Here is a 25,418-nt window from a genome sequence, read left to right on the forward strand (position 1 = left end):
CGGGGTCGGGCGCGGCGGGGTCGGGGTCGGGGGCGGGCGCGGCGGTGCGACGGGGCCGGGGAAGAGAGAGTGGGGATTTGGGGGAAAAGAGGCGGGATGAAGCAGGGAGAGGGAGAATTTTGGGTTAAGTAGACGTAGTAGTAGCGCGTTTACACGAAACGCGCTACTACTATTACGAGCAGCTATAGCGATTTTCTGCAGAAACCGCTACTGCTACCTTGACTAGCTGTAGCTCTTTTTCACGAAAGCGCTACTGCTATAACCAGTTTCCCTTTTTTCTTTTCCTCAGCATAATAGGAACATATATATTACATCATTGGACCCTTGCATAATAATGGCTAAGTGTGTATACAAAATAGGAACATATATATATTACATCATTGGACCCATGCATAATAATGGCTAATTAAGTGTGTATACAAAATAGGAACATATATTTCCATTTTGCAAAAGCATGAAATATTAATCACACCTCTATCTCAAGATCGAGCACACGGTGGAGATGATGATGTAGGGAGGTCAAAAGTGCACAAAGCTCTTCTTGACAAAGAAAGATCTAGTTTGGGGGTAAATAGGTCACTTAACTAAATGCTACATCTACCTAGCTAGCTAATTTGGGAGGAGACGACTTCAACTAGTGGAGGGGGGAGGAAAAGGAGAAAGGAGATGAATTAATGGAGGTGGTGTAGTTATAGCTAGGAGTAATGAAGAGAGAGAAAGGTAGGTAGAAGAGGGAGAGTAATGGGGGGAGAAGTATTGAGGAAGAAGAAGAGTGAGAGAGGGAGGATGTGGGAGGTAGGGGAAAGGGAGGAGAGGAGATGGGGAGGGGAGGTGGAAAAGGTGGTGGGTGTTGCGTCTTAGCAGTAGCGCGGGAGAGAAAGCGCATTGCTGCTAAGAGCGTAGCAACAGCGCGCTTTCCTGTCACGCGCTACTGCTAAACGGGCCAACCCTGTGCACAATTTCAAAATTAGCAGCAGTGAGGTGACAAAAAAGCGCGCTGCTACTATGGCATTAGCAGCAGCGCGCTCCCTGGTGCCGCGCTACTAGTAAACTTATGTCATTGTGTACTGTCGGTGGATTTTTGTAGCAGCGCGGTTTAAGCGTCACGCGCTACTGCTAAGTTTGCACCAGTAGCGAGCTTTCCGTAGCCGCGCTGCTACTACTTAGCAGCATCACCTGTTTTTATGCCGCGCTGCTACTAAGATTCTGTGTATAAGGTTTTCCCTAGTAGTGTAGTGCCTTTTCAGATGCAGACTGGGCAGGGTGTCCTGATGATCGAAGGTCCACTGGGGGCTTTGCAGTCTTTTTTGGTGGTAACTTGATTTCTTGGAGTGCACGCAAGCAAGCTACCGTGTCCAGGTCGAGTACTGAAACTGAGTATAAGGCCTTAGCAAATGCCACTGCTGAGATCATTTGGGTATAAAATCTGCTGACAGAATTGGGCATTCGTCAACCACCTGCAGCGTCACTTTGGTGTGACAATCTTGGTGCTACCTATCTCTCTGCCAACCCTGTTTTTCATGCTAGGACAAAGCACATCGAAATTGATTATCATTTTGTTCGTGAACAGGTTGCAAACAAGCTTCTGAATATTCGGTTTGTTCCTACTGGTGATCAAGTAGCGGATGGCTTCACTAAGCCACTATCACTGCGGCAGCTGGAAGTTTTTAGACACAATCTCAACTTAGACAGTTGTGATTGAGGGGGAGTGTTAAACATTGTAATGTATGTCACAGTGTTGTTATGAACCGTGGTTAGCTTAGGGCGTGGTGTACATGTGTTGTATATTGTTAGGATAGGTTAGGTTGTTGAGATATGATCATATAGTTAGCTTGGAGATCAATCCACACTTAACCTAATCCTAACTACTTATAAGTCGCCGGCCTAGGCCTTTATAACATGCAACGCGCCCCTGCATAACGCACGCGCTTCCAGCTATTCTCACAGGAGGCTCTACTGCAAAGGAAAGAGCTACTACAGGAAGATCTGCATAAGAAAGCCTTCTTGGCTAGAGAGTGGGCAAGGAGATTCTTGATCCCGGGAATGTGTGTGACCTTTGAAAGAGTTGTGGCGTGAAGCAATATTGAAGAAATCTGCAAGTAGAGGTATGATCCTCCAATGTCGTGGATTTTCAAGTAAATTCCTTGCTTCAACAGCATCAACCAATGTCCTGCAACAAGAAAAGAAGGAAATTGAGTTCGAACCCAAGGCCTTGATAGCCGAAGCAGTGAGAAGTAAATGTACGAATTTGTGCCCTTCAACTATATCCAAATATTGCTTGTTAATTATTCATGAACCTCTTTGTGCAAACATGCTCTGTGTAAGCACGGAATTATCATCTTTGATAGATGGAGTTGCTTATTGATGGAATTAATGTCTATAAGCTAGTCGACATTGTAATATCAATGCTGGAATTAATTCTTGCTGGATTATATACTTAAGGGTTTGCTTGATGAGGCTGGTCGACTAATATTGGAATACAGTATACATATATTGGAAATATTACGTGGGAACAATTAATTAGAAGGGAACTAGGTTGATGGTCAAAATACATCCCTGACTCTACATAATTAGTCGTTAGCGCACAACTCACATGTGTCTAGTAGTGTTCAATTAAAGGTGAATTATATTCTAGTTGTTAATCGCACCTGGACTCTATTTGGAAACAGGTTAGTTTAAACTTGAAAGCTTATCGACTCTAGATTTAGCAGTATAAGTGGGCCCCATCCTCTCTCGAAACAGGCTTACCCCTAGCAACCACACGGAACACTTGCTGGGGCAAACAACACATCAAGCCCAAAAGAAAAGAGAAACTAATGCCAACAACGGCAACTCAACGAAACACGGATGACCAACCACCATTGCGCCCTCCGAAGTTGTCCCACCACACTCCTAGTACTCCAAAATGCCGCGTATCAAGCAACAACTTCAAGAAGGAATGCGACGACGACGACGACGACGCTGCTGCCCGGATATGTCCTAGGGTTTCCCTAGCACCTTCGAGAGGGGAAAAGCAGGGGGCGCCTGGGCCTTGCCGGGTGACGCACACTGGTGATGGCGGGGGGAGAGGGCGTCGGGAGGGGGAGGGGGGGCATCCTGATCGCGAGAGGGAGGAAGACAGCGGCACCACCGATAAGGCGGAGGAATAGAGGGTATGATTAAACCCTAAGTTTTTTCCTAACAGTAAACCCATAGCTTCTGCTGCAAAATATAATAAATATTCGGACTGCCGCTTGACTGAAAATCGAATGATTAGAATATTCATTTTTAGGAGCACTCCAAATAATGCCTCATTTCCTGCCACGGCTGGATTAAAGGCCACATCAACATATTCGTAAATACAAATTTGTGCATGTTTTTCCTTTTTGAATTTGATACAGTTTTTCTTTCCATCTTCCTCGGTATTCTCCTTTAAACCAGCGTTTAGCATGGCTTTTGTGGCGTAAACTATGTGCAAAGGGGTCCAAACTTTCTTTTTGAATACAAGATCAATGCTAGTTATCCGAATATTTTAAAGAAGAGTGAAGACGGTGGCTTAGGTCAAGTTGAGCTTGGCAGCTGCTGCAGCAAGAGACGCAGCATCAGCCAAGAATTCTTGGGTCGCAAAAAGAAGAGAAAGAAAACGCGAACACAACCAAGAGTTGGGCCATAACTTCTCAGGTCGCAAAAGGCAGTGAAGGCTGAGGCCCATTTTGGTTGAGTTCGGTCGGGAGTCGGTACCCTTCTTCCTTGCTGTCCAAAGGCCGAAACCCTCGACCAGTGCGGCGGCCACTTTCCCCTCCGTCCTTCTCGTCTCCGGCGATTGCCTGCCCGCCGTCAGCGCTCTCGGTAAGACCAACTCCTCCGTCTCCTCGGCACGCAACCCCATCTGAATCCATCGTCAATTTGGCTCCCTCGCTTGCTCACGCCGTCTATTTACCGCAGCGATGTCGCCCTCGAGGCCGCGCCCAACCATCTCCAGCTCCGGTGACCTGCCCGCGGACGCGCTGTACGAGGTCCTTCTCCGCATCCCGGCCAAGGACCTCTGCCGCCTCCGCGCTGTCTGCCCCGCCTGGCGCGCCCTCACCTCCGACCCGCTCTTCGTCGCGGCGCACAAGTCCCGCCACCGTACTGCGCCCCCGCTCCTCGCCATGGGCTACCGCGACGGCAGTGGAGTTAGCGGCGTTGCGATTTCGGATTTGTCGGGCAACGTCGTGAAGCGGATTCCAAGCACCGGGTATGAGATTGTTGGGGTGAACAAGTCCGGTGATCCCATTGGCCGGTTCACAAGCAAGAACGATAGCATCTGTGTTGTGCGCACGCGGCTAGACCTCGTCTGTTTCAACTGGATTGATTACCCTCAGGCCTTCTCGGTGCTGAACCCGGCCACTGGAGCTACCATCGACTTGCCGACGGGCCGCTCGGAGGAATTGGAACATGAGCTAGAGGTGGAGGGAATAGACAAGTGGTGTTGCCAAGTCGAGTCGTGTGCTTTTGGGCAGGTCTCCTCTACCAGAGAGTACAAGGCGCTCCGAGTCTTTAGAATTGATGGCCGGCAGGTATGTGAAGTTATCACCTTTGATGGCACCAACCATGGAAGCTGGAGGAGAAAGCAGGACCCTCCCTCCCATATCTGTACCAGTCGCAATATGAGACATGCGGTCATCGATGGTGTGGTGTACTTCCTGATGGATTTTTGTTCCTCTTATTTTGAAACTGGGGGTGTTACCATTGAACCTGGTAGCGTAGCTTCCTTCAACCTCGAGACGGAGGAGTGGAGTGTTCTACGTGGTCCAGAACAGGTGCAGAGTTTTGTGCAAGACAACGAGAATTACCATTACATACAACTTGGACTCGAGTTATCAGTGGCTGAGTTGAATGATTGCTTAGTTATGGTTCATGATATCCATAAGGTATCTATGAACTTGTGGTTTTTGGCAGATTCCGAGAAAGGTATCTGGGTCAAGAAATACATCATGCCTTCACATGTTGCTAGGCCTCGTCTATACCCTCTTCTGGTATTAGATGATGGGAGAATTTACTTCAGCGGGAAGGATTATCTGCAAGGTTTCCTTAGTAGTGGAGAGCCAGGAGGGGGATTTCTGCTTAGTTATGATCCAAGAAATGACTCCGACGCACTAAAACTGAAAGGTTCCCAATCCATTGGCATTTACACAGGAAGCCTGCTGAGTTTATAGAGTAGCTGTCAATGATGAGGTGAATGATGCAACTGGCTGGGTAATGTCAACAATTAGTGAGACAATGTACTGATGCATGCATCAATGGAAAAGTACTTTGCCTTCAAAGTATATTATGTTAATCTCTGATATATTTTGCATGAGAAGATTTGCAGTCTTCTTTGTATGTTGGGATTTTATTAGAACTAAGGACGTTGATAGAGTATGATGCCTCATGTTATCATACCAAATTATAAAGCTGCAAGTTGTAGTATGGCATTAAGGTTCCTTGAGAATTCTCTTAAAAAAAGGTTCCTTAACGCATTGGTGTCAGTCAATCACAGATATTGTTTGACTGTTAATCTTCTGTCTTGAGGCTTGCTTTCTTTTGTCTCCATTCTTTTGCTGGATTTTGTGCTTGTAATCCGCTCCAATTTTGAAGTGGCAAAAATTGACAAATTCACAATTAATAGATTTTCTGTTCTTAGCTACGAACCCAGGACACTGATCTGGAGGCAGCTCATATTGAATGAATATTTGAAATGAGTAAGTGTAATCTCTGGCTCTGGTAATTTGAAAGCTTGCTTCTCCGCTACTTCCATGTAAAATGGGATTATCAAAGCTTACTGTACGGATATTGCTCTTGTGAGTGCGGGAGTCTCTTCCAATTTTAGACCTGCACTTGTGTGGATGCTATATAGAAGTTGTTCTCTAGTATCTCCCTATTTATTTGTTTTATGAAACTTGGAGCATATATTAAGTGCGGAAGAAACTCGGAATATTTCTAGGAAGCACTTCCGACACGTTTGGTTTGCGCTCAGGTCACATATCCAGATTATGTAGTCATCATGGAAAGAATGAGACTGTATCCCTTCCAATTTAGAAAGGCTACTGGTCAATCTGCGTTTAACAAGATACAAGACCTGAGTTGTTGCCACTCACTCGCATAGAATAGACCATGAAGTTTGCGATATGCTAAATCTCTTAAATAACTTTTTTGTACTGCAGGTTACTTGATAAGATAATCGTCTATAGTTGTAAATTAACTCTATAAGGGAGGGAACCAAAAGATATTGCCTTTGATGGTTGTCAGTTTGAAGTTGGGCAATATATAGAGAGAGCTAACATGCACAGAAGTTCCTTATCATTTCACCCTGTATTGTGTTCAACTATATCTACTACAGACTATAGTACAATTCACTTTCTCTACATGCCCTATATTGACATACATATTGTTTTGTGCTAGAGAGTAAAGATAAATATTCAACTTTGATTACAATGCTCAGTTTTTTGTGTTTCCATGTCGGTAGTTTTGCTACACTGTAGGAGTGATAGTCCATATGGCAACTATTGTAGTGATTAGATCATCACAGTGACTATGCGAGGGGCTTTCAAAAAGCAGTTCAAGAGAAAATCTGTTTGGACTTGGGAGATGTTCCATGGACTTCTGTTTTTGGTTCTTTCAATTGTCATTCAAAGTACTACTATTCTCCAATAGAAGATACTTTTACTTTTCACATTTTGTTCCAAGCAAGTTTAATCTCTTTACCTTTGTACCATCTGCTATCCAGTTAGTGCATGTTTGATGCATTAATTCTCTCTTCTCGTATGAGCATGCCAAAGTTGTTTGCTTTGTCAAATTTCTTCCTGGAAGGCTCGAACATAGCAGGGCTTTGTACCATTTCTGTTTACAAATATAATATAGCTAGAATGAAATAAATATGTAGCAGCAGATCAGTTTGTGTGGTTTGAAATGATTACTGGCATTTGCAGATTTTTTTACTGTTTGTAGTTCTGTGTATGGACTTGATGAAACTAGAGGTTTGTTTCTGTTATTCCAGTTACCATATTAGCTTGGCTTAGTTATGCTGCTGTTATGTACAAAATGTTGTTCGCTCACAATTTTTACCTGCTATGCTTTGTTTTAATTTTCTTGGATACCTACAATGTTAAGATTTTTTCAAATACTTACCTCATTTGTGTCTCAAGAATCAAGATACATGAGTCTGCAGTGAATCTCTAATGTTACTGTCTATTCTTTGGTGTCATTAATTTCTTTGTACAAATGGACATATCTGCAGGGAGTGAGCATCTAAGAAGAATGCAGTGAACATAATTGATGCACTGATATAATAATAAAATCAGTACAATGGCAGTTCCTTGTTTTTGCAGAAACAGAGTGAAGAGCAGTTACAAAAGAGAATAGTTCAATTCTAAATTGTATATTTGATGGAACAATTACTTGGAATTTGCTTTTGACTTTCTAATTCAAATTTGCTTAATTTTAAGTCCATAATTAAGCTGTACAGTTGTTGTTCAAGACATGATTATTTACATCTGGACAGATAACTTTGATGTGAGATGGGTTGTAAATAACATTATAACAATTGTTCTTTCCACATTATTGAAGCTAGACGCATGGTGTTTCTCTTTTTTTGGACCCATCCTTATTTCTACAGCTTTTAATTCTTCGTGTCTACCCACTGATTCACTTTCTTCTGCTCCTCCATATTTGCATTTTCCCTTAATGTTGCTTTTTTTTCCTTGAGATGCTAGACCATATAGTTTTTGTCACTAAAAAGAAGTATTTTTTCGACTAGTTTTGTTATCAATGCATTGGAAGATAGATCAACAAATGAATATCGTTAGGCTAACAGTGTGTGTTTTTTATAAGATAAAATGCATGTTTCACAAGAAACACGGACTGCAATTGACTCAGAATGAGGATAGCAACATTTGCTTCTCTTAGGTAGTTTTATTTTCATTCAACTGTTTTGGTTGTTTCCGTTTAGTGCGAGCCAATGCCCATCAGTTAGCTATATGTATTTTAAATTTCAATTCAGCCTTTGTAGGTGTCATGAATTTGAGACATGGATCCTCGAATCAATTTGGTACTTTCTATAGTGCAAGGAGAAATACTTACAACTTCGTTGGCGCAATATGATTTTCGGGTATCCCTAGCTCATTCTTTGTCAGGTCTTTGTTTCCTTCTTCCCTTGTATTGCACTTCCGATTTGAGCTACTATAGATTTACTCCCCCTCTTGGGCAGTTTTGTTTTGTAGTTTTGTGCATTTTTCTATATTTTGCATAAGTGCATTGATTATTTTTAGTTCATTCTAAGTTTCTAACTTAGCCCTATATCCCAAATTTCTACAGGAATTTGAACTCCAGGTTTTTACTTCATTCTTCCTAGAACTGGACTTCATGTTTTTACGCAAATTTGTAATAATATAATATACACCCTCCGTTCCCAAATATTTGTCTTTCTAGACATTTCAAATGGTTACAATATACGGATGTATGTAGACATATTTTAGAGTGTAGGTTCACTCATTTTGCTTCGTATGTAGTCACTTGTTAAAATCTCTAGAAAGACAAATATTTAGGAACGGAGGGAGTAACATTTAAAATAGACGGGTGCGGCAACGCACGCCATCAACGATCTAGTTACCATTGAACCTGGTAGCATAGCTTCGTTCAACCTCGAGAGGAGGAGTGGGGTGTTCTACGTGGTCCAGAAAGGTGCAGAGTTTTGTACAAGAGAACGAGCATTACAGCTACATAAAACTTGATCTCCAGTTATCATTAGCTGACTTGAACAGCTGCTTAGTTATGGTTCATAATATTTATAACATATCCATCAACTTGTGGTTTTTAACAGATTTTGAGAAAGGTATATGGGTTAAGAAATACAGCATGCCTTCACAAATTGCTAGCCCTTCTATCAATCCTTTTCTGATGTTAGATGATGGGAGGATCTTCTTCAGTGAAGTGTATTATCACCATAGTTTCCGTGGGCATATATAGGGAGGGATTTCTGCATTGTTATGACCCAAGAAATGACACTTACATTGTCATTTCTTCCTTGTTGTCCAAAGGCCGAAACCCTCGACCAGTGCGGCGGCCACTTTCCCCTCCGGCATTCTCGTCTCCGGCGATTGCCTGCCCACCGCCAGCGCTCTTGGTAAGACCAACTCCTCCGTCTCCTCGGCACGCAACCCCATCTGAATCCATCGTCAATTTGGCTCCCTCGCTTGCTCACGCCGTCTATTTACCGCAGCGATGTCGCCCTCGAGGCCGCGCCCAACCATCTCCAGCTCCGGTGACCTGCCCGCGGACGTGCTGTACGAGGTCCTCCTCCGCATCCCGGCCAAGGAGCTCTGCCGCCTCCGGGCTGTCTGCCCCTCCTGGCGCTCCCTCACCTCCGACCCGCCCTTCGTCACGGCTCACACGTCCCGCCACCACACGGCTCCCCCGCTCCTCGCCATGGGCTACCGCGACGACAGTGGGGTCAGTGGCGTCGCGATTTCGGATCTGTCGGGCAACGTCGTCAAGCGGATTCCGGGCACTGAGTATGAGCTTGTTTTGGTGAACGAGTCGGGTGATGCCATTGGCCGGTTCACAGGCAAGAATGACAAGATCGGTGTTGTGCGCACGAGGCTAGACCTCGTCTGTTTCAACAGGAATGCCCTGTCTGGGTCCTTCTGGGTGCTGAACCCAGCCACCGGAGCTACCATCGACTTGCCAATGGGCTTCTCCGAGGAAATTGCGCATGAGCTAGAGGTGAAGGGAATAAAGGAATGGGACTGCCGAGATGAGTCGTTTGCTTTTGGGCAGGTCTCCTCTATCAGGGAGTACAAAGCGCTCCGCATCTCTACAGTTGATGACCGGAAGGTATGTGAGGTTATCACCTTTGTTGACACCAACCATGGAAGCTGGAGGAGAAAGCAGTACCCTCCGTCCTATATCTGTACCAGTCACAAGATGAGATGTGCGGTCGTCGATGGGGTGGTGTACTTCCTGATGGAATTTTGCTCCTCCTATTATGAAACTGAGGTTTTTACAATTGAACCTGGTAGCGTAGCTTCGTTCAACCTTGACACTGAGGAGTGGATGGGTGTTCTACATGGTCCAGAGCAGCTGCAGAGGTTTGTGCAAGAGAACGGGGAATACAGTGTCTTCGAAATTGAACAAGGGTTATCATTGGCTGAGTTGAACCCTTGCTTAGTTATGGTTCATAATATTCATAACGTATCTATGGTCTTGTGGTTTTTGACAGATTTTGAGAAAGCTATCTGGGTCAAGAAATACAGCTTGCCTTCACATGTTGCTAGGCTTTTTTGGTATCCTTTTCTCATGTTAGATGACACTATGAGAGAATTTTCTTCAGTGGGATGGAAGGCCTAGAAGGTATATTAAGTGGTGGAGAGCAAGGAGAGGGATTTCTGCCATGTTATGATCTCCAAGGAATGGCATATGTACTGATGAACTAAAACTGAGAGACCCCAGTTCAATTGGCATTTACACAGGAAGCCTGCTGAGTTTATAGAGTAGCTGTCGCTAATGAGGTGAATAATTCATCGTACTGGCTGTTTACCTTATGTCGTAATGTGAACAATTAGTGAGACAGTGTACTGATGCATGCATCGATGAAAAAGTACTTTTGTGCCTTCCAATTAAAGTTTATTATCGCAATCTGCGGTAACGTTTTGCATGAGAAGATTTGCCATTGTGTATGGCATTTTCAGGAGTTTGGTCAATAAGTTGCTATATAGCTATAGTCAGTTTGTGATAAACAAGCTTCGGAATGCGGTGTTTCAAAATATAATATGCTGCTCCTAATGCAACATATGAGTACATGAATGCATAATCTGTTCCTTTCTTCGAACAGATAATGATTGTCTCACATTTATGTTGTCGTTGAATGTTCAATACTGCCTGGTGTACGTTGGTGTCACGCTGAGTCACATCTTTTGTTTCAATGTTATTCTTCTGTCTTGAGGCTGTTTTCTTGTCACGGTCTTTTACTGAATTTTGTGCTTGTAGCCGGCTCCAGTTGTGAAGGGATTTTTTTTTACGAACTCATGATTGATCTATTTGCTGCTCTTAGCTAGGGAATCCAGGACACTGATCTGTGGGCTGCTCATACTGCATGAATATTTGAAAAGAAGTTCATGCAATCTCTGGCCGTGTTAATTTATAGGTTCTCTTTTCCACTGCTTCGATGTAAAATCCAGAGGGTGGCAGGGAGCTCTTCTGCGACACACTCTTATATTTCTTTACGGAGGGAGTATGACCTAACTCTGAAGATCAATGCTTATTGTACAAAGAGCGTGCTTACTGTACAGAGAGAGTTTTTGTGTGTGTGCGCGCGCGCGCACGCTGGACGCTAGTTGGATACTTGGATTTTGCTGATTTTGGTCTTCCAGTTTTAGATCTGCATTTATGTGGATGCCTTTTAGAACATGGTTTCTTGTCCTTTTTCTCGATGAAACTCAGAACATATATTCAGTACTGAAGAAACATGGAAAATTTCTGAGAACCAGTGACAAGACCTCTCACATAAAATTTATCTTTAGCATCTAATTGTTGACTCTAATCAAGCTTTTAGTGCCTAAAATCATCAATTAACTTCTAAAATACTTGCTTTAGAACATGTATCTGCTGTTATGTGGATGGCATGTAGAACATGTTCTCTATCTTGTATTTTCTGTATGAAACCCAGAACATTCTGTACTGAAGAAACTCGGAAAATTTTGAAGAACCAGTTTGCTTTTGGTTAATGCATTTTAGTCCACCCCGCTGAATGCGCTCCCACTAATCAACTACTAAAAAACTTGATTTATCTTGCATCTGCAAATGCCTACTCCATCAAAATGAAACTTTGGCCGAATCATGGGTTATTGGTGGCCTCCCGCTAAGTGGAGGCTGAAAAACCTTGCATCCTATTGGGTCACATGTAGGTTGGTGTCCATTGATGCCAATCAAATGTATAATGCTCGGTACACGGTTAAGGGTATCTATAATGGTAAATGACGATGAACATGTATGATAATCGATGGTTTTCCTGAAGCTCATTAGTTACTTTAACTTCCCAGTCATGCTACACCATTTATTTGTCTTCCATTCCTCAGTCAAACAGAAGTTCTTGACCTCATATGTATAGGCTTGAGTCCGATCCAAATCACTTGATGAATGCAGAACGCCCATTTTTTTTTTGGAGAAACGCCCACGCATCTGATATTCTTATCTTCACAAGTCACAACAACATCAATGCTACCTCGAAAGTCATCTAATGTCTTCATATTCATTATATTCCATTGTACCCTTTGGAGTGGATTTACAAAAGTAAAAGTATTATCAACTTAACCCCGGAATCTTAGCATGTTGATCCGAAACCCTTGGAAAGTTCTTGCAATGAACTAATATTTTTGTGACATTTTCTCTAGGAAAACATAGCAAGATTAGACAGAAAATACAATAAACGGATAAATGTGACCCACTATAGATTTCCTGCAGTTTAATAGAAAAAAATGAAAGCGGCAGTATTGCAACATCATCTTGATCTGTAGCAAAGAGTAGAGAAAGAGGAGATGAGGGTGCCGACAACCGAGGCCGCATAACGCCATGGATCTGGCATGGAAGCATTGGCATAGGAGCTACCACCATTCAAAATTCCTCCTTTCACCTCATTGCTCTCAACAGTGACTCAGGGGAGAAGAACATGGTCAGAGAAAGCAATGGATCTCAATCCAAATGGAAAGTATCTTCCTAATCTCGAGCTCAAATGCTCCTAGTGTGAACAGTAAAATCAAAATAAATAGACAAAAATCTATGATTTCTTTTTGCGCCAAACTTTAAGGAATGCTTGACGTTCATGCAAAGTTTCATCACGAAATCACATTGGTGGAAGTAGTGGCAAGAAAAGCAAAATCAGAGCTCCAAAATGCGTTTGAAAATAACATTTTTAGAGCGCCGATTTTGTTTTTTTTACCACGCCTTCCACCAATGTGATTTCGTGATGAATTTTTGCATGAACTCCAAATATTCCTTCAAGTTTGTCACAATTTTTTTCTAGAAGTTTTTTTAATTTACTGTTCATTTAGGAGCATTTGAGCTCAAGATAGAAACTATGGATTCATTTAGGAGCATTTGAGCTCAAGATTAGAAACTATGTGTCCATCCAAATGCTCCTTTATTAGCTAGGGAGAAACAAATAAGATGTAGACCTATCACTAAACATGTACGTGCCCCCTTCCGCCACATGTTCTACCTTACTCAGAGTCAATATATAGGAAGAGGGAGACAGAAGTTTCTAACCGACTTATTACCTATACTTCCTCCGTCCATAATATAAGACATTTTTGCAAGCTACAATAGCTTGCAAAAACGTCTTATATTATGAAACGGAGAGAGTATACAGGTCGGTTGCTTAAAAAGCGCCACGATGTGTGCCATCCTGGTAGGAGAGGGCAGGGGCGGGTTTTTCCCAGGTTTATTTTTTCACACGCATGTTTTCCATGTGATTTTACATGGAAACAGTGTTTCACCCGTTTTAGTGTTTTTCTTCTAGTTTTCTCTTTTTTTATTTTTTCGTTTTCTTTCCTTTTTCTTTTCTGCATTTCATTTTCTATTTTAAAATTTTTATTTCCTTCTGATTCTTATTGTTTCAGTATTCAAAATATCTGACGGTCAAACATTTCTTCATCTAGTCCACAAATATACGAAGATACACCAGGACAATAGTGTGTATGCTTTATCCCCCGGCATTCATCTTTGTATGTTGTTGACTGCAAAAACAATCAAACTGCGTGATTGGATTTTTTTCCAACCAAATCGGTTTTATGGATTTTAAATTGAAAACAAAGTCATTTGCACTATTTTAATTTCAGAATTTGATCACATTTGCCCAAGTTTTATGTATCCTATATTACATACAAAAACAACCCATAGCAATTTAAACGTATGCTGTCTCAAGTCATGTTTCCAAATTTGGTAGTAAGATATTTTGAGGTCCTTGTTTACACTAATACTGAATTTGACTTACATACTAGATGGACACTATGTGACAAATTCATGACTATATACTACAATTTAACTAACAACATGTATATTGTGAAATTTATGTGCTGATAAACTATGAAATTCTATCTATGTGCTCTTTGTTTGTGCATATTCTCATATATTATTTCATGAGGAACAACTTCATGATTATTATTTAAATTTTGATATACAATTTCGTTTACATTTTTATCCTTAATTTTCTGCAGCAATGCGTTGGGGATTTGTCTAGTTTAAAAACTATGCTTCATTATTTAGATTGTTGTCATGTATTTTAATTTTTTTTTCAATGTGTGTTAAAAAATTTCATCATATATTTTAAAAAGTACTCACTCTGTCCCATAATGTAAGACGTTGTTTGACACTAGTGTAGTGTCAAAAAACGTCTTATATTATGGGACGGAGGGAGTATTTATCATGTGTTTCAAATAAGTCTATATGGTATTTAAAAATGTTTGTCATGTACTATTTTATAAGAAGTTTTTTTTTGTGTATCTGAAAAAATGTTCACCGTGTATTAAAAAACCATGCAAGCACTTTTTAGTTTACATGAATTATTTTAAAAATACGAACCAAACTACATGAACATTTTAAAAGTACGTTGAAACTTATTAACACACGTAACTAAAATAGGTGAACATTGAACGAAAATACTTACCCAATAGTATATTAGAATAGAGAAGAAATGGAGAGAGTGTTGGGCCTGGCCAATTATAGTTCCCTGTAGGTGTCTCCCGAGATGCTCCCGTCCACAATTCTCCAAACCCTCGACCACTGCGGCGGCCACTGACGGACGGCCGCTTTCCCCCCCGCTCGGCCGCCCGGCTGCTCACCGCCAGCGCTCTCGGTAAGGCCAACTCCTCCTCCCCCATCTGAATCCGCCGTAGATTTGGCACCCTCGCTTGCTCACCGACGGCATCTACTTACCACAGCAGACGGCGATGTCGTCTTCGGAGCTGCGCCCGCTTCCTGCCGCCTCCTTCTCCGGCGACCTGCCCGCGGATGCGCTGTACGAGGTCCTCCTCCGCATCCCGGCCAAGGAGCTCTGCCGCCTCCGCGCCGTCTGCCCGGCCTGGCGCGCGCTCACCTCCAACCCGTTCTTCGTCGCGGCGCACAACTCCCGCCACCACAAGGCGCCCCCGCTCCTCGCCGTGGCCTACGGAGACGACGGTAATCACAACGGTGTCGAGATTTTGGATCTGTCGGGCAACATGGTGAAGCGGATTCCGAATACCAAGTACAAATCTGATCTGATGTTCGATAGCATCCGTGTTGTGCGCACGCGGCTGGACCTCATCTGTTTGAGCTGGGTTGTCTGCTCTCGGGCCTTCTGGGTGCTCAACCCGGCCACTGGAGCTACTATCGCCTTGCCGTTGGGCTTCTCAGAGGAATTGGAACATGAGCTAGAGGGGAAAAGGCTCTGCCATTTTGAGTCCTGTGCTTTTGGGCATGTCTCCTCTACCAGAGAGTACAAGGCGCTCCGTGTCTCTAGCATTGATGACCGGCAGGTAAGTGAGGTTATCACCTTCGATGACACCAACCATGGATGCTGGAGGAGAAAGCAGGACCCTCCGTCCCATATCTGTGCCCGTCGCCAGATGAGACTTGATGCGGTGATCTACTTCTTGATGGATTTTTACCCCACATACTGTAATACCCCGGGGTTTTAATCACTGAGCCTGGTAGCATAGCGTCATTCAACCTTGAGACAGAGGAGTGGGGTGTTCTACCTGGTCCAGAACAGGTGCAGATGTTTGTGCAAGAGAACGATGATTACAGTTACGCAGAACTTGACCTCCAGTTATCATTGGCTGAGTTGAACGGCTGCTTAGTTCTGTTTCATAATATTCTTCACAAATCTATGGACTTGTGGTTTTTGTCAGATTCTGAGAAAAGTATCTGGGTTAAGAAATACAACATGCCTTCACATGTTTCTAGGCTTTATAGGTATCCTTTTCTGATGTTAGATGATGGGACGATTTTCTTCAGTGGGGTGGATGGTCTACAAGGTTTACTTAGTGATGGAGAGCAAGGAGAGGGATTTCTGCTAAGTTATGATCCAAGAAACGACACTTATGGTTATGCACTAAAACTGAGAGGTTCCCAATCCATTGGCATTTACACAGGAAGCCTGCTGAGTTTATAGAGTAGCTGTCAGTGATGAGTTGAATAATGCTGGATGTTTACCTTATGTTGTGCATGGGAACAATTAGTGTGGCATTGTACTGATGCATGGCAATAAAAAAGTACTTTTGTGCCTTGAAAGTTTATTATGTTTATCTCCGGTACATTTTGCATGAGAAGATTTGCAGTTTTTTGTTTGTCCCATTTTGTATGGCAATTTCAGGAGTTTGGTCAATGACCAGTTTGTAACGAACAAGCTTTTCAATGTGGTGTTTCAAAATATAATACGCTGCTCTTTACCCTTTGACGCCAAACCAATCATGCTCTTTACCCTGGTGTCATTGGTGTCACTGAGTCACATATTCTGCTTCACTGTTATCCTTCAATCTCTTGGCGACTTTCTTTTGTCACCATTCTTTTACTGATTTTTGTGCTTGTAGTTCATCTTCTGCTTCAGTTTTGAAGGGACACAAAATTAACGAACTCATGATGAATCTATTTGCTGATCTGTGGGTAACACATATCGAGTGAATATTTGAAAAGAAGTCCCGTAATTGCTGGTTGTGGTAATTTACAAGCTCTCTTCTCTGCTGCTTCCATGTAAAATGGAAATGATGGCAAGGAGCTTTTCTGCGATGAAGAGAGAACTCAGAACCCCAACTCTGAAGATCAAGGCTTACTGTACAAAGAGTGTACTTACCGCACGGGGTATTTTGGTCTTTTGTGTCTGGTACTAGTTGGAAAATTGGGTGTTATGGATTTTGGTATTGTGACTAGGATTCTCTTCCATTTTTAGATCTGTGCTCACGTGGATGCCTTTTAGAACACGTTCTCTGTTTTATTTTATTTTGGATGAAGTTCAGAACATATACAGAAACTCTGAAATTTTCTAAGAACCAGGGTTTCTTTTGGTATACTAGTAGACATGCACGTGTAAGGCACTTCTCACATAAAATTTATCTTTAACATCCAATAGAATTAATGCCTTCTATAACTCTTTTCGTCAACGAACAAGGTGGTTGATTCTAATCTAGCTTTTGGTACCTTAAATTACCAATCAATTTCTGAAAAACTCTCTCTATCTTGTATCTTCAAATTTATAATCTATCTGGGCGAGAATGGTTGGCCTCCTGGTGAATGGAAGCTGGAAATCCTTGCATCTTATTAGATGCCATGTAGGTTGTAGTCAATTGATGCCAATCAGATGTATAGTGCTTGGTACAAGGTCAAAGGGTATCTATGAAAGGTGAATGACGATTAACATATAGGACAATCGACGGCTTACCCGCAGTTCATTAGTTACTTCAACTTCCCAATCATGACTTCCATTCCACAGTCAAGCAACAGTTGTTGACTTGGTATGTGTAGGCTTGAGGCTGATCCAAATTGCACGCACTTGATCTTGTGACTACAACATCAATGCTTACCTCGAAAGTCATCTAATGTCTTCACATTCATTATATTCCATCCTGCTCGTTGGTCTGGATGTATAGAAGTTAAAATAGTAGTCCCTCTGATCCGAATTAATTAACATGACCTCTATACAATGTAAAATGGATATTGTACAGAGGTTGCGTCAATAATTAGGATTAGAGGGAGTAATAGGTTGACCCTGGAATCTTAACATGTCGATCCAAAACCCATGAAAAGCTCCTTGCAATGAACTGATATTTTTGTGACATTTTCTCAAGGAGAAGATAGCAAGGTTGGCAAAATTAAAAAATATTAAGAAACAATGAACCAATATAGATTTCCGGCAGGTTATAAAATAAAAAGGATGTAAACAACAACAAATATCTATTAAAATATCCATCATTTATTTTAAAACTGTTCCTCGTGTATTTAGAACTGTTCCTCGTGTATTTGAGAAAAGTTCATTGAATATTTAAAAAACCTCATCCATTATTAAAAACTTTTCCTTGTGTTTTTGTAAATATTTATCATGCATGTTTGTTAAAAAATATGAAAAATTCCAAATAATGAAGTATTTCGTAAATTACATGAACATTTTCAAAGTATGTGGACACTTATTAAAAATTAAAATAATTATTCTTGAATACTGTTTAAAATGCCTACCCAATATAATTTATATAGTGAATTTATAAAATAGAGAGAAAAAAGTGAAAACTCAAAATTCATAAGTATAGAGAAAAAAATGACAACAAATGTTCATGAAAAAAATGAACCAGGGTCAGCGGCGTCGCGATTTCGGATTTGTCGGGCAACGTCGTGAAGAGGATTCCAAGCGCCGGGTACACGTTTGTTATGAAAATCACGGGCGATGCCATTGGCCGGTTCACAAGCAAGGACGATGGCCTCATTGTTTTGAGCGCGCGGCTAGACCTCGTCTATTTCAGCTGGGAAGATTACTCTGAGGCCTTGTGGGTGCTGAACCCGGCCACCGGAGCCACTATCGACCTGCCAACGGGCTGCTCCGAGTCGTGCGCTATTGGGCAAGTCTCCTCTACCAGAGAGTACAAGGTCCTCCGCGTCTCTAGAACCGGTGACTACTGGCAGCGGCAGGTATGTGAGGTTATCACCTTTGATGACACCAACCATGGAAGCTGGAGGAGAAAGCAGGCCCCTCCATGCTATATCTCATCCAGATGCAGGACGGGATCTGTGGTCGTCGATGGGGTGGTGTACTTCTTGATGGATTTTCACTACACATACTTCAGAACTCGCATGAAAACCACTGGACCTGGTAGCATAGCTGCGTTCAACCTCGAGACAGAGGATTGGATGGGTGTTCGACAGGGGCCAGAGCCGGTGCACAGGTTTGTGCAAGAGAACCAGGTTTACGGCGGTTACCCAAAACTCAAACTCCAGTTATCATTGGCTGAGTTGGACGGCTGCTTAGTTATGGTTCATAATAGAGAAAAGTATACTTTTCGTCCCTCAACTCTTGGTGAAGTCTAGATTTGGTCTATCAACTTCAAAACCGGACAACTTGCACCCCCAACTACCGAAACCGGACAAGGTTCGTCCCTGGACTCGGCTTTGACCGGCTTTTGGTGTTGACTCACCCCGGTTTTGACCGGTGCTCATTCATATTCCTGTAATTTTTTTATATCCGTGAACTCCAAAACCGTGACCAAGGATACTTTTCATCCCTCAATTCTTAAACCCTAACCCTAAACCCTCCACAAGTCCATAGAAATTCGGGGTGCAAGTTGTCCGGTTTTGGAGTTGAGGGACCAAATCTAGACCCCATGTAGGTTGTAGTCAATTGATACCAATCAAATGAATAATGCTTGGGACAAGGTCAAAGGGTATCTATAAAAGGTGAATGGCGATGAAGCCTCATTAGTTACTTCAACTTCCCAATGGCGATGAAGCCTCATTAGTTACATATTTTCAAGGAAAATATAGCAAGATTAGACAAAAAATACCAAAAAAACAAAACAAAGAAACTGTGAACCAATATAGATTCCATCCAGGTAAAAATAAAAAAGATTGAAACAACAGTAATGATGCATCAGCTTTGCTTGCTTCATAATGGCTATTACAAAAGGGCAATTTACAATCTAGGTTTTTTCTTTTCTTTTAATAATGCGGCTGTGTGCATGAAAAAAGCTCATTATTGACGTTGTATCGGCGCAAAGGTCGAGTGCAATTGGTATATTTTTCTATATTAATATATGCCCTTTTTCCAAAAAAACGAAGCTTGGCAGTAGGAAAATCTTGTTCCCTGGTCGCTGCGGGGAATACTATGTTACTCATACAAAACTTCCACGCGGGAGATAGTGAGCCAGCCCATGTATACATTAGTTTTATTCTGATTTTGTTTTCCTTTCCTTGTCCTGTATTTTTATTTGCTGGTTTAAATTTAGAACATTTTTTCAAATCAACGTGTTTTTAAATGTTGTGATCATTTTTTAAAATTTATGAATATTTTTAAATTAACCATATCTTTTATATTCTGGAATATTTGTAAAATTCATGAACATTTTTCAGTATCATGAACTTTTTTCAAATTGAAGAAAACATTTCAAATCCATGTACATTATTTTAGTTTATTAGCTTTTTTTTCAAATTCATGAAGGTTTTATGAATTAGTGAACATTTTTAAAATTCATAAATTTTTTCTAACAAATCAGGTTGTTTGAATTTCACGATTTTTTCAAATCTGGAAAATAAAACGGTTACCTTTTTTTTTGAGACAAAATAAAACGGTTACCTGAGCGAGGGGAATTACGGACGCGGCGAGGCAATTGGGCCGCACCCCACGCAGCACAGGCCGAGCACCCGCTAAGAATTCTTTGTGTCAATGAGAAAGCGAGAGGCCCATTTTGTCCAGCCCAACTGATTGGTACTTCGGGAGAGTCCCAATCCGCAAACCCTTGACCACTGACTGACCGCCGGCCGCTTTCTCCTCTACGGCGACGCCCGGCCGCCCAGCTGCTCACCGCCGGCGCTCTCGGTAAGGCCAACTCCTCCTCGGCACAGCCCCATCTGATTCTGTCGTCGATTTGGCGCCGTCGACTGCTAACCGACGGCATCTACTTCCCACAGCCGACGGCGATGTCGTCTTCGGAGCCGCGGCCGCGCCCCGCCGCCTCCTTCTCCGGCGACCTGCCCGAGGACGCGCTGTACGAGGTCCTCCTCCGCATCCCGGCCAAGGATCTCTGCCGCCTCCGCGCCGTCTGCCCGGCCTGGCACGCCCTCACCTCCGATCCGCCCTTCGTCGCGGCTCACAAGTCCACCCACCGCACGGCGCCCCCGCTCCTCGCCATTGCCTACCGCGACGACAGTGAGGTCAACGGCGTTGCGATTTCGGATCTGTCGGGCAACGTCGTGAGGCGGATTCCAGTCACCGGGTATGAGATTGTTATGGTGAACGAGTCGGGCGATGCCGTTCACCGGAGCTCAAGCAAGGAGGAGCATGATAGCATCTGTGTTGTGCGCAGCCGGCTAGACCTCGTGTGCTTCCACTGGAATGTGTACTCTAGGACCTTCTGCGTGCTGAACCCGGTCACTGGAGCTACTCTCGACTTACCGATGGGCCACTCAAAGGAATTGGAGCATGAGCTGGAGGTACAGGGAAGAAACTGGGGCTGCCATGTCGAGTGGTGCGCTTTTGGGAAGGTCTCCTCTACCAGAGAGTACAAGGCGCTCCGCATCTGTAGCATTCGTGACCGGCAGGTATGTGAGGTTATCACCTTTGATGACACCAACCATGGAAGCTGGAGGAGGAAGCAGGACCCTCCGCCCCGTATCTGTACCGGTCGTCAGATGAGATGCGTGGTCGTCGATGGGGTGGTGTACTTCTTGATGGATTTTCACTACACATACTTCGAAACCGGGGTTATAACCATTGAGCCTGGTAGCATAGCTTCATTCAACCTCGAGGCGGAGGAGTGGGGTGTTCTACCTGGTCCCGGACAGGTCAAGAGGTTTGTGCAAGAGAACAAGAAATACAGTTACTCACAGCTTGAGCTCCAGTTATCATTGGCTGAGTTGAACGGCTGCTTAGTTCTGGTTCATAATATTCATAAGGTATCTATGGACTTGTGGTTTTTGACAGATTTTGAGAAAGGTATCTGGGTCAAGAAATACAGCTTGCCTTCACATGTTGCTAGGCTTTTTTGGTATCCTTTTCTCATGTTAGATGATGGGAGAATTTTCTTCAGTGGGATGGATTGTCTGGAAGGTATATTAAGTGGTGGAGAGCAAGGAGAGGGATTCCTGCAAAGTTATGATCCAAGAAATGACACTTATGCTGATGCACTAGAACTGAGAGATCCCAGATCAATTTGCATTTACACAGGAAGCGTGCTGAGTTTATAGCGTAGCTGTCACTGATGAGGTCAGGAATGATACATCGTACTGGCTGTTCACCTTATGTTCTAAATGTGAACAATTAGTGAGATAATGTTCTGATGCATGCATCTTTGAAAAAGTACCTTTGTGCCTTCAAAGTATATTATGTTAATCTCCAATACATTTTGCGTGAGAAGGTTTGCAATTTTTTCATTTTTTGTTCGTTCCATTTAGTATGGCAATTTCAGGAGTTTGGTCAATGAGTTACTAGATACCTATGGCCAGTTCGTAATAAACAAGCTTTTGAATGCGGTGTTTCAAACTATAATATGCTGCTCCCAGTGCAACATGTGGGTTCGGTACAGGATGCATAATTTGTTGCTTTCTTGGAACAGATAATCATTTGCTAGCACATTTATGTTCTCCTGGAATGTTCAATGCTACCTGGTGTACATTGGTGTCACTGAGTTACATTTTTTGTTTCTCTGTTTTTCTTCCGCCTTGTGGCTGCTTTCAGTTGTCACCATTTCTTTTTACTGTATTTTGTGCTTGTAGCCCGCTCAAGTTTTGAACGGACAAAAATCTTGCGAACTCGTGATGAATCTTTTCACTACTCTTAGCTTGGGAACCCAGGACACTGCTTCTGTGGGCGGCTCATACCGAGTGAATAATTGAAAAGTGGTTCAGGCAATCTCTGGCTATGGTGATTTACAGGCTCTCTTCTTCATTGCTTCCATGTAAAATGCAGAGGATGCCAGGGAGCTCCTCTGCGGCAAACAGATAAGCTAAGCTATTTTGGAGTCATGCATGATGATGGCAAGCCTGGCCTCAAACCCGTCTCGACTTGGACTGAACAATACCGTGGTCACGCACCGGCGTCCGGACACACACACACACACTGGTGACCACGGACACACACCCGTCGCGGTTTATTTTCTAACAAACCCGCATCCTTTTGTGGCTACAGAACACTCCTTGATAACTCTGCAACGGTTTGCAGCTCGGCATGGGGAGCGCGGTGGAGACGCTGTGCGGGCAGGCCTACGGCGCCAACAAGTTGGACATGCTGGGCATCTACATGCAACGCTCCACCGTCCTGCTCATGGCCACCGGCGTGCCACTCACCTTCCTCTACCTGTTCTCCCGCCCCATCCCGTCCTCCTCGGCGAGTCCTCCGAAATCGCTGGCGCCGCGGCCATCTACATGTACGGCCTCATCCTGCACGCCGCCAACTTCCTGATCCAGAAATTCTTGCAGGCCAGAGCATGATAGCGCCCAGCGCCTACATCTCGGCAGGCCACGCTCGTTGTCCACCTTGTCCTCAGCTACCTCGTCGTCTACAAGCTGGGGCTGGGGCTTCTGGGCGCTTTGCTCCTGCTCAGCATCAGCTGGTGGGTCATCGTCATCGCGCAATTCGTCTACATCGTCACGTGGACTGGATTCTCCCTGCAGGCATTATCGGGTCTGCCTGAATTTTTAAAGCTGTCCCTTGCCTCTGCTGTCATGCTCTGCCTCGAGACATGGTACTTCCAGATGCTCGTGCTCATTGCCGGCCTCCTCAAGGACCCCGAACTGGCTCTCGCATCGCTCGCTGTTTGGTAACTGATTTTAGTGAAACTTGGCTTACTTGCCTCTTTTGTTCAGATGATGATAACTACTGCTTGAATTCTGTTGTGTTTGTGTGTGTTTGTAGCATGACCATTTCAGAATGGGTGCTTATGATTCCACTTGGATTCTACACCACAACCAGGTAAAGTTGCCACTTCTGAAGTTTTCATTTGCATCAGCAGGTGAAATAAACTAGATTCGTACATGTTTAACGAGCAATGCAGTGTCAGGGTGAGCAATGAGCTTGGTGCGGGCAACCCCAAATCAGCGGCGTTATCAGTCGTGGTGGTCACGATGTTGTCGTTTGTCCTATCAGTTATAATCTCGGTAGTCATCCAGCTCTTCAATGACTACATCAGCTACATTTACACCGGCGGCGAACATGTGGCAGTGGCCGTGTCCAAGCTGACCCCACTCCTGGCACTCACCATAATCCTCAATGGCATCCAACCGGGTGCTATCAGGTATACTAGAACAGTAAGAGAAATGGTCTAATGTTTGTGGCTGTTTGGGGGTTGTATTTTTTGCATGCTCACCGGTAATTTACTAGGAGTAGTATTTAGTCCTCACTACTATTCCAAATAGGCCCTTAGACACAGAACATAAGCCTTTTGTCAGCCTTCAGCTTTGAGCTAAGGAGCGTTCAGGTTTAGACAAAAGCAACCAAAGAATTTGATTCATTTATTATGGACGAAAACAGTGATGTAGATGTTATAAGCAGGGGAAGCCATGGGCTATGGTTGGCAACCGTTTGTCGCCTACGTCAACATCGGCTGCTACTATGCTGTGGGCATCCCCCCCTTGGCTTCCTCCTCCTCGGCTTCTACTTCGTCCTCGGTGCAGTGGTAAGGCATAGGTGCATGGTTCCGGATAACTTTAGTTTGATCAACCATGCATTTTTTTTACATATAACAAAGTGGATGACACAAAATGTAAGGCATATGGAGTGGTATGATTGGAGGTACATTGATGCCGACTGTGATCCTAGTCTGGGTTACCTTGAGGACAGACTAGAACAAAGAGGTAAACATGGGATTCCTCTTGATCGTAATAGACACCATGACCTACAAGACCGCAATGAGTTTCTGTAAGCTCTAGCTAGACAGAGTGGCTTGAAGACCATGATATTCTAGGGATACAAATCTGAACCAACATTAAGACAAACATCCTATGGTTGTCTATGTTGATCCTCTAGCACTATTGATAGTTACCTAGTTCCCTTCTCATATGATTGCAGGTGTCCAAAGCGATGAAAAGATTGCAGAGGTGGGAAGACAAGACACCTCTATCGTCAGGGCAGGAATGACAAACATCCTATGGTTGACTCGTCTATATGATCAACATAGACGGGGTTCGTTAGCAAGTCAATCTCCCTGAAATGTGTAAAATGCGTTGTCAGAGGGATGTCCGTGAGACAGACAAAACCAGAAGATAAATTGCTTCCATGCACCCTATCGGAGGGAGGACCCATTGTCTTTGCCATCAAGATTACCTCCAAGCTCCTTCTCGGTGGGGTGCAGTAGTTCACCCCCATGGCTACGGGTTTACAGTAGTAGTATCTACTAGATCGGGTTCGCGCCTTGACGCGACGGTGCCGGTCAAAACATTTAGACAAAGTATGAAACAACTTGTCGGTAAGAGCACAGGAATAGCATGTGTAGACAACCAATTGTGTTAGAAGCAAAACATAATGGGACTGAAGATGAACATCAGGTTATAAGATAAAATCAAGGTCGGTGCTTTCATTCGACCAGAGACAAAACACAGGACCAATATATTACTTTTTACGACAGAGAGATAGGAATTAAAATCTGAAGTCTATACATGCCTTGTTCAGAACAAAGTGAAAATAGCAACAATACCACCAGGTGGTACCTTCCACTCCAAAGACAACAACGAGAATCTAAAGGCAGATATCGGGGTTG

The 25,418-nt window shown here is 43.4% G+C and overlaps 4 protein-coding genes and 1 pseudogene across 5 annotated transcripts; all 5 read left to right on the forward strand.

The window, feature by feature from the left end:
• The first annotated feature begins 3,668 nt into the window (after window positions 1–3,668).
• LOC119302651 (F-box/kelch-repeat protein At3g23880-like) lies at window positions 3,669–5,430 on the forward strand. Its single transcript, XM_037579696.1, has 2 exons — window positions 3,669–3,828; window positions 3,925–5,430. The coding sequence occupies exon 2, from the start codon at window positions 3,927–3,929 to the stop codon at window positions 5,175–5,177; it is 1,251 nt and encodes a 416-aa protein (XP_037435593.1). The 5' UTR covers window positions 3,669–3,828; window positions 3,925–3,926; the 3' UTR covers window positions 5,178–5,430.
• A 3,613-nt stretch (window positions 5,431–9,043) lies between these two features.
• LOC119297778 (F-box/kelch-repeat protein At3g23880-like) lies at window positions 9,044–10,652 on the forward strand. The gene is made up of 2 exons (XM_037575429.1): window positions 9,044–9,121; window positions 9,218–10,652. Exon 2 carries the CDS (start codon window positions 9,220–9,222, stop codon window positions 10,342–10,344), a length of 1,125 nt encoding a protein of 374 aa, XP_037431326.1. The 5' UTR covers window positions 9,044–9,121; window positions 9,218–9,219; the 3' UTR covers window positions 10,345–10,652.
• Window positions 10,653–14,744: 4,092 nt separating this feature from the next.
• LOC119302653 (F-box protein At1g53790-like) lies at window positions 14,745–16,268 on the forward strand. Of its 2 annotated transcripts, none has more exons than XM_037579697.1 (2): window positions 14,745–14,845; window positions 14,931–16,268. In XM_037579697.1, exon 2 carries the CDS (start codon window positions 14,940–14,942, stop codon window positions 15,666–15,668), a length of 729 nt encoding a protein of 242 aa, XP_037435594.1. In that variant the 5' UTR covers window positions 14,745–14,845; window positions 14,931–14,939; the 3' UTR covers window positions 15,669–16,268. The 2 variants fall into 2 exon arrangements, with proteins under 2 accessions (XP_037435594.1, XP_037435595.1); XM_037579698.1 differs by having other exon boundaries at window positions 14,934–16,268.
• A 4,186-nt stretch (window positions 16,269–20,454) lies between these two features.
• LOC119302654 (putative F-box protein At1g47790) lies at window positions 20,455–22,096 on the forward strand. The gene is made up of 2 exons (XM_037579699.1): window positions 20,455–20,545; window positions 20,638–22,096. The coding sequence occupies exon 2, from the start codon at window positions 20,647–20,649 to the stop codon at window positions 21,910–21,912; it is 1,266 nt and encodes a 421-aa protein (XP_037435596.1). The 5' UTR covers window positions 20,455–20,545; window positions 20,638–20,646; the 3' UTR covers window positions 21,913–22,096.
• Window positions 22,097–22,867: 771 nt separating this feature from the next.
• Window positions 22,868–25,053, forward strand: LOC119299937 (annotated as a pseudogene).
• The last annotated feature ends 365 nt before the right edge of the window (window positions 25,054–25,418 follow it).

The sequence above is a fragment of the Triticum dicoccoides genome, chromosome 5A (assembly GCF_002162155.2).
Source record: "Triticum dicoccoides isolate Atlit2015 ecotype Zavitan chromosome 5A, WEW_v2.0, whole genome shotgun sequence".
In the NCBI taxonomy this organism is placed as follows: Eukaryota; Viridiplantae; Streptophyta; class Magnoliopsida; order Poales; family Poaceae; genus Triticum; species Triticum dicoccoides.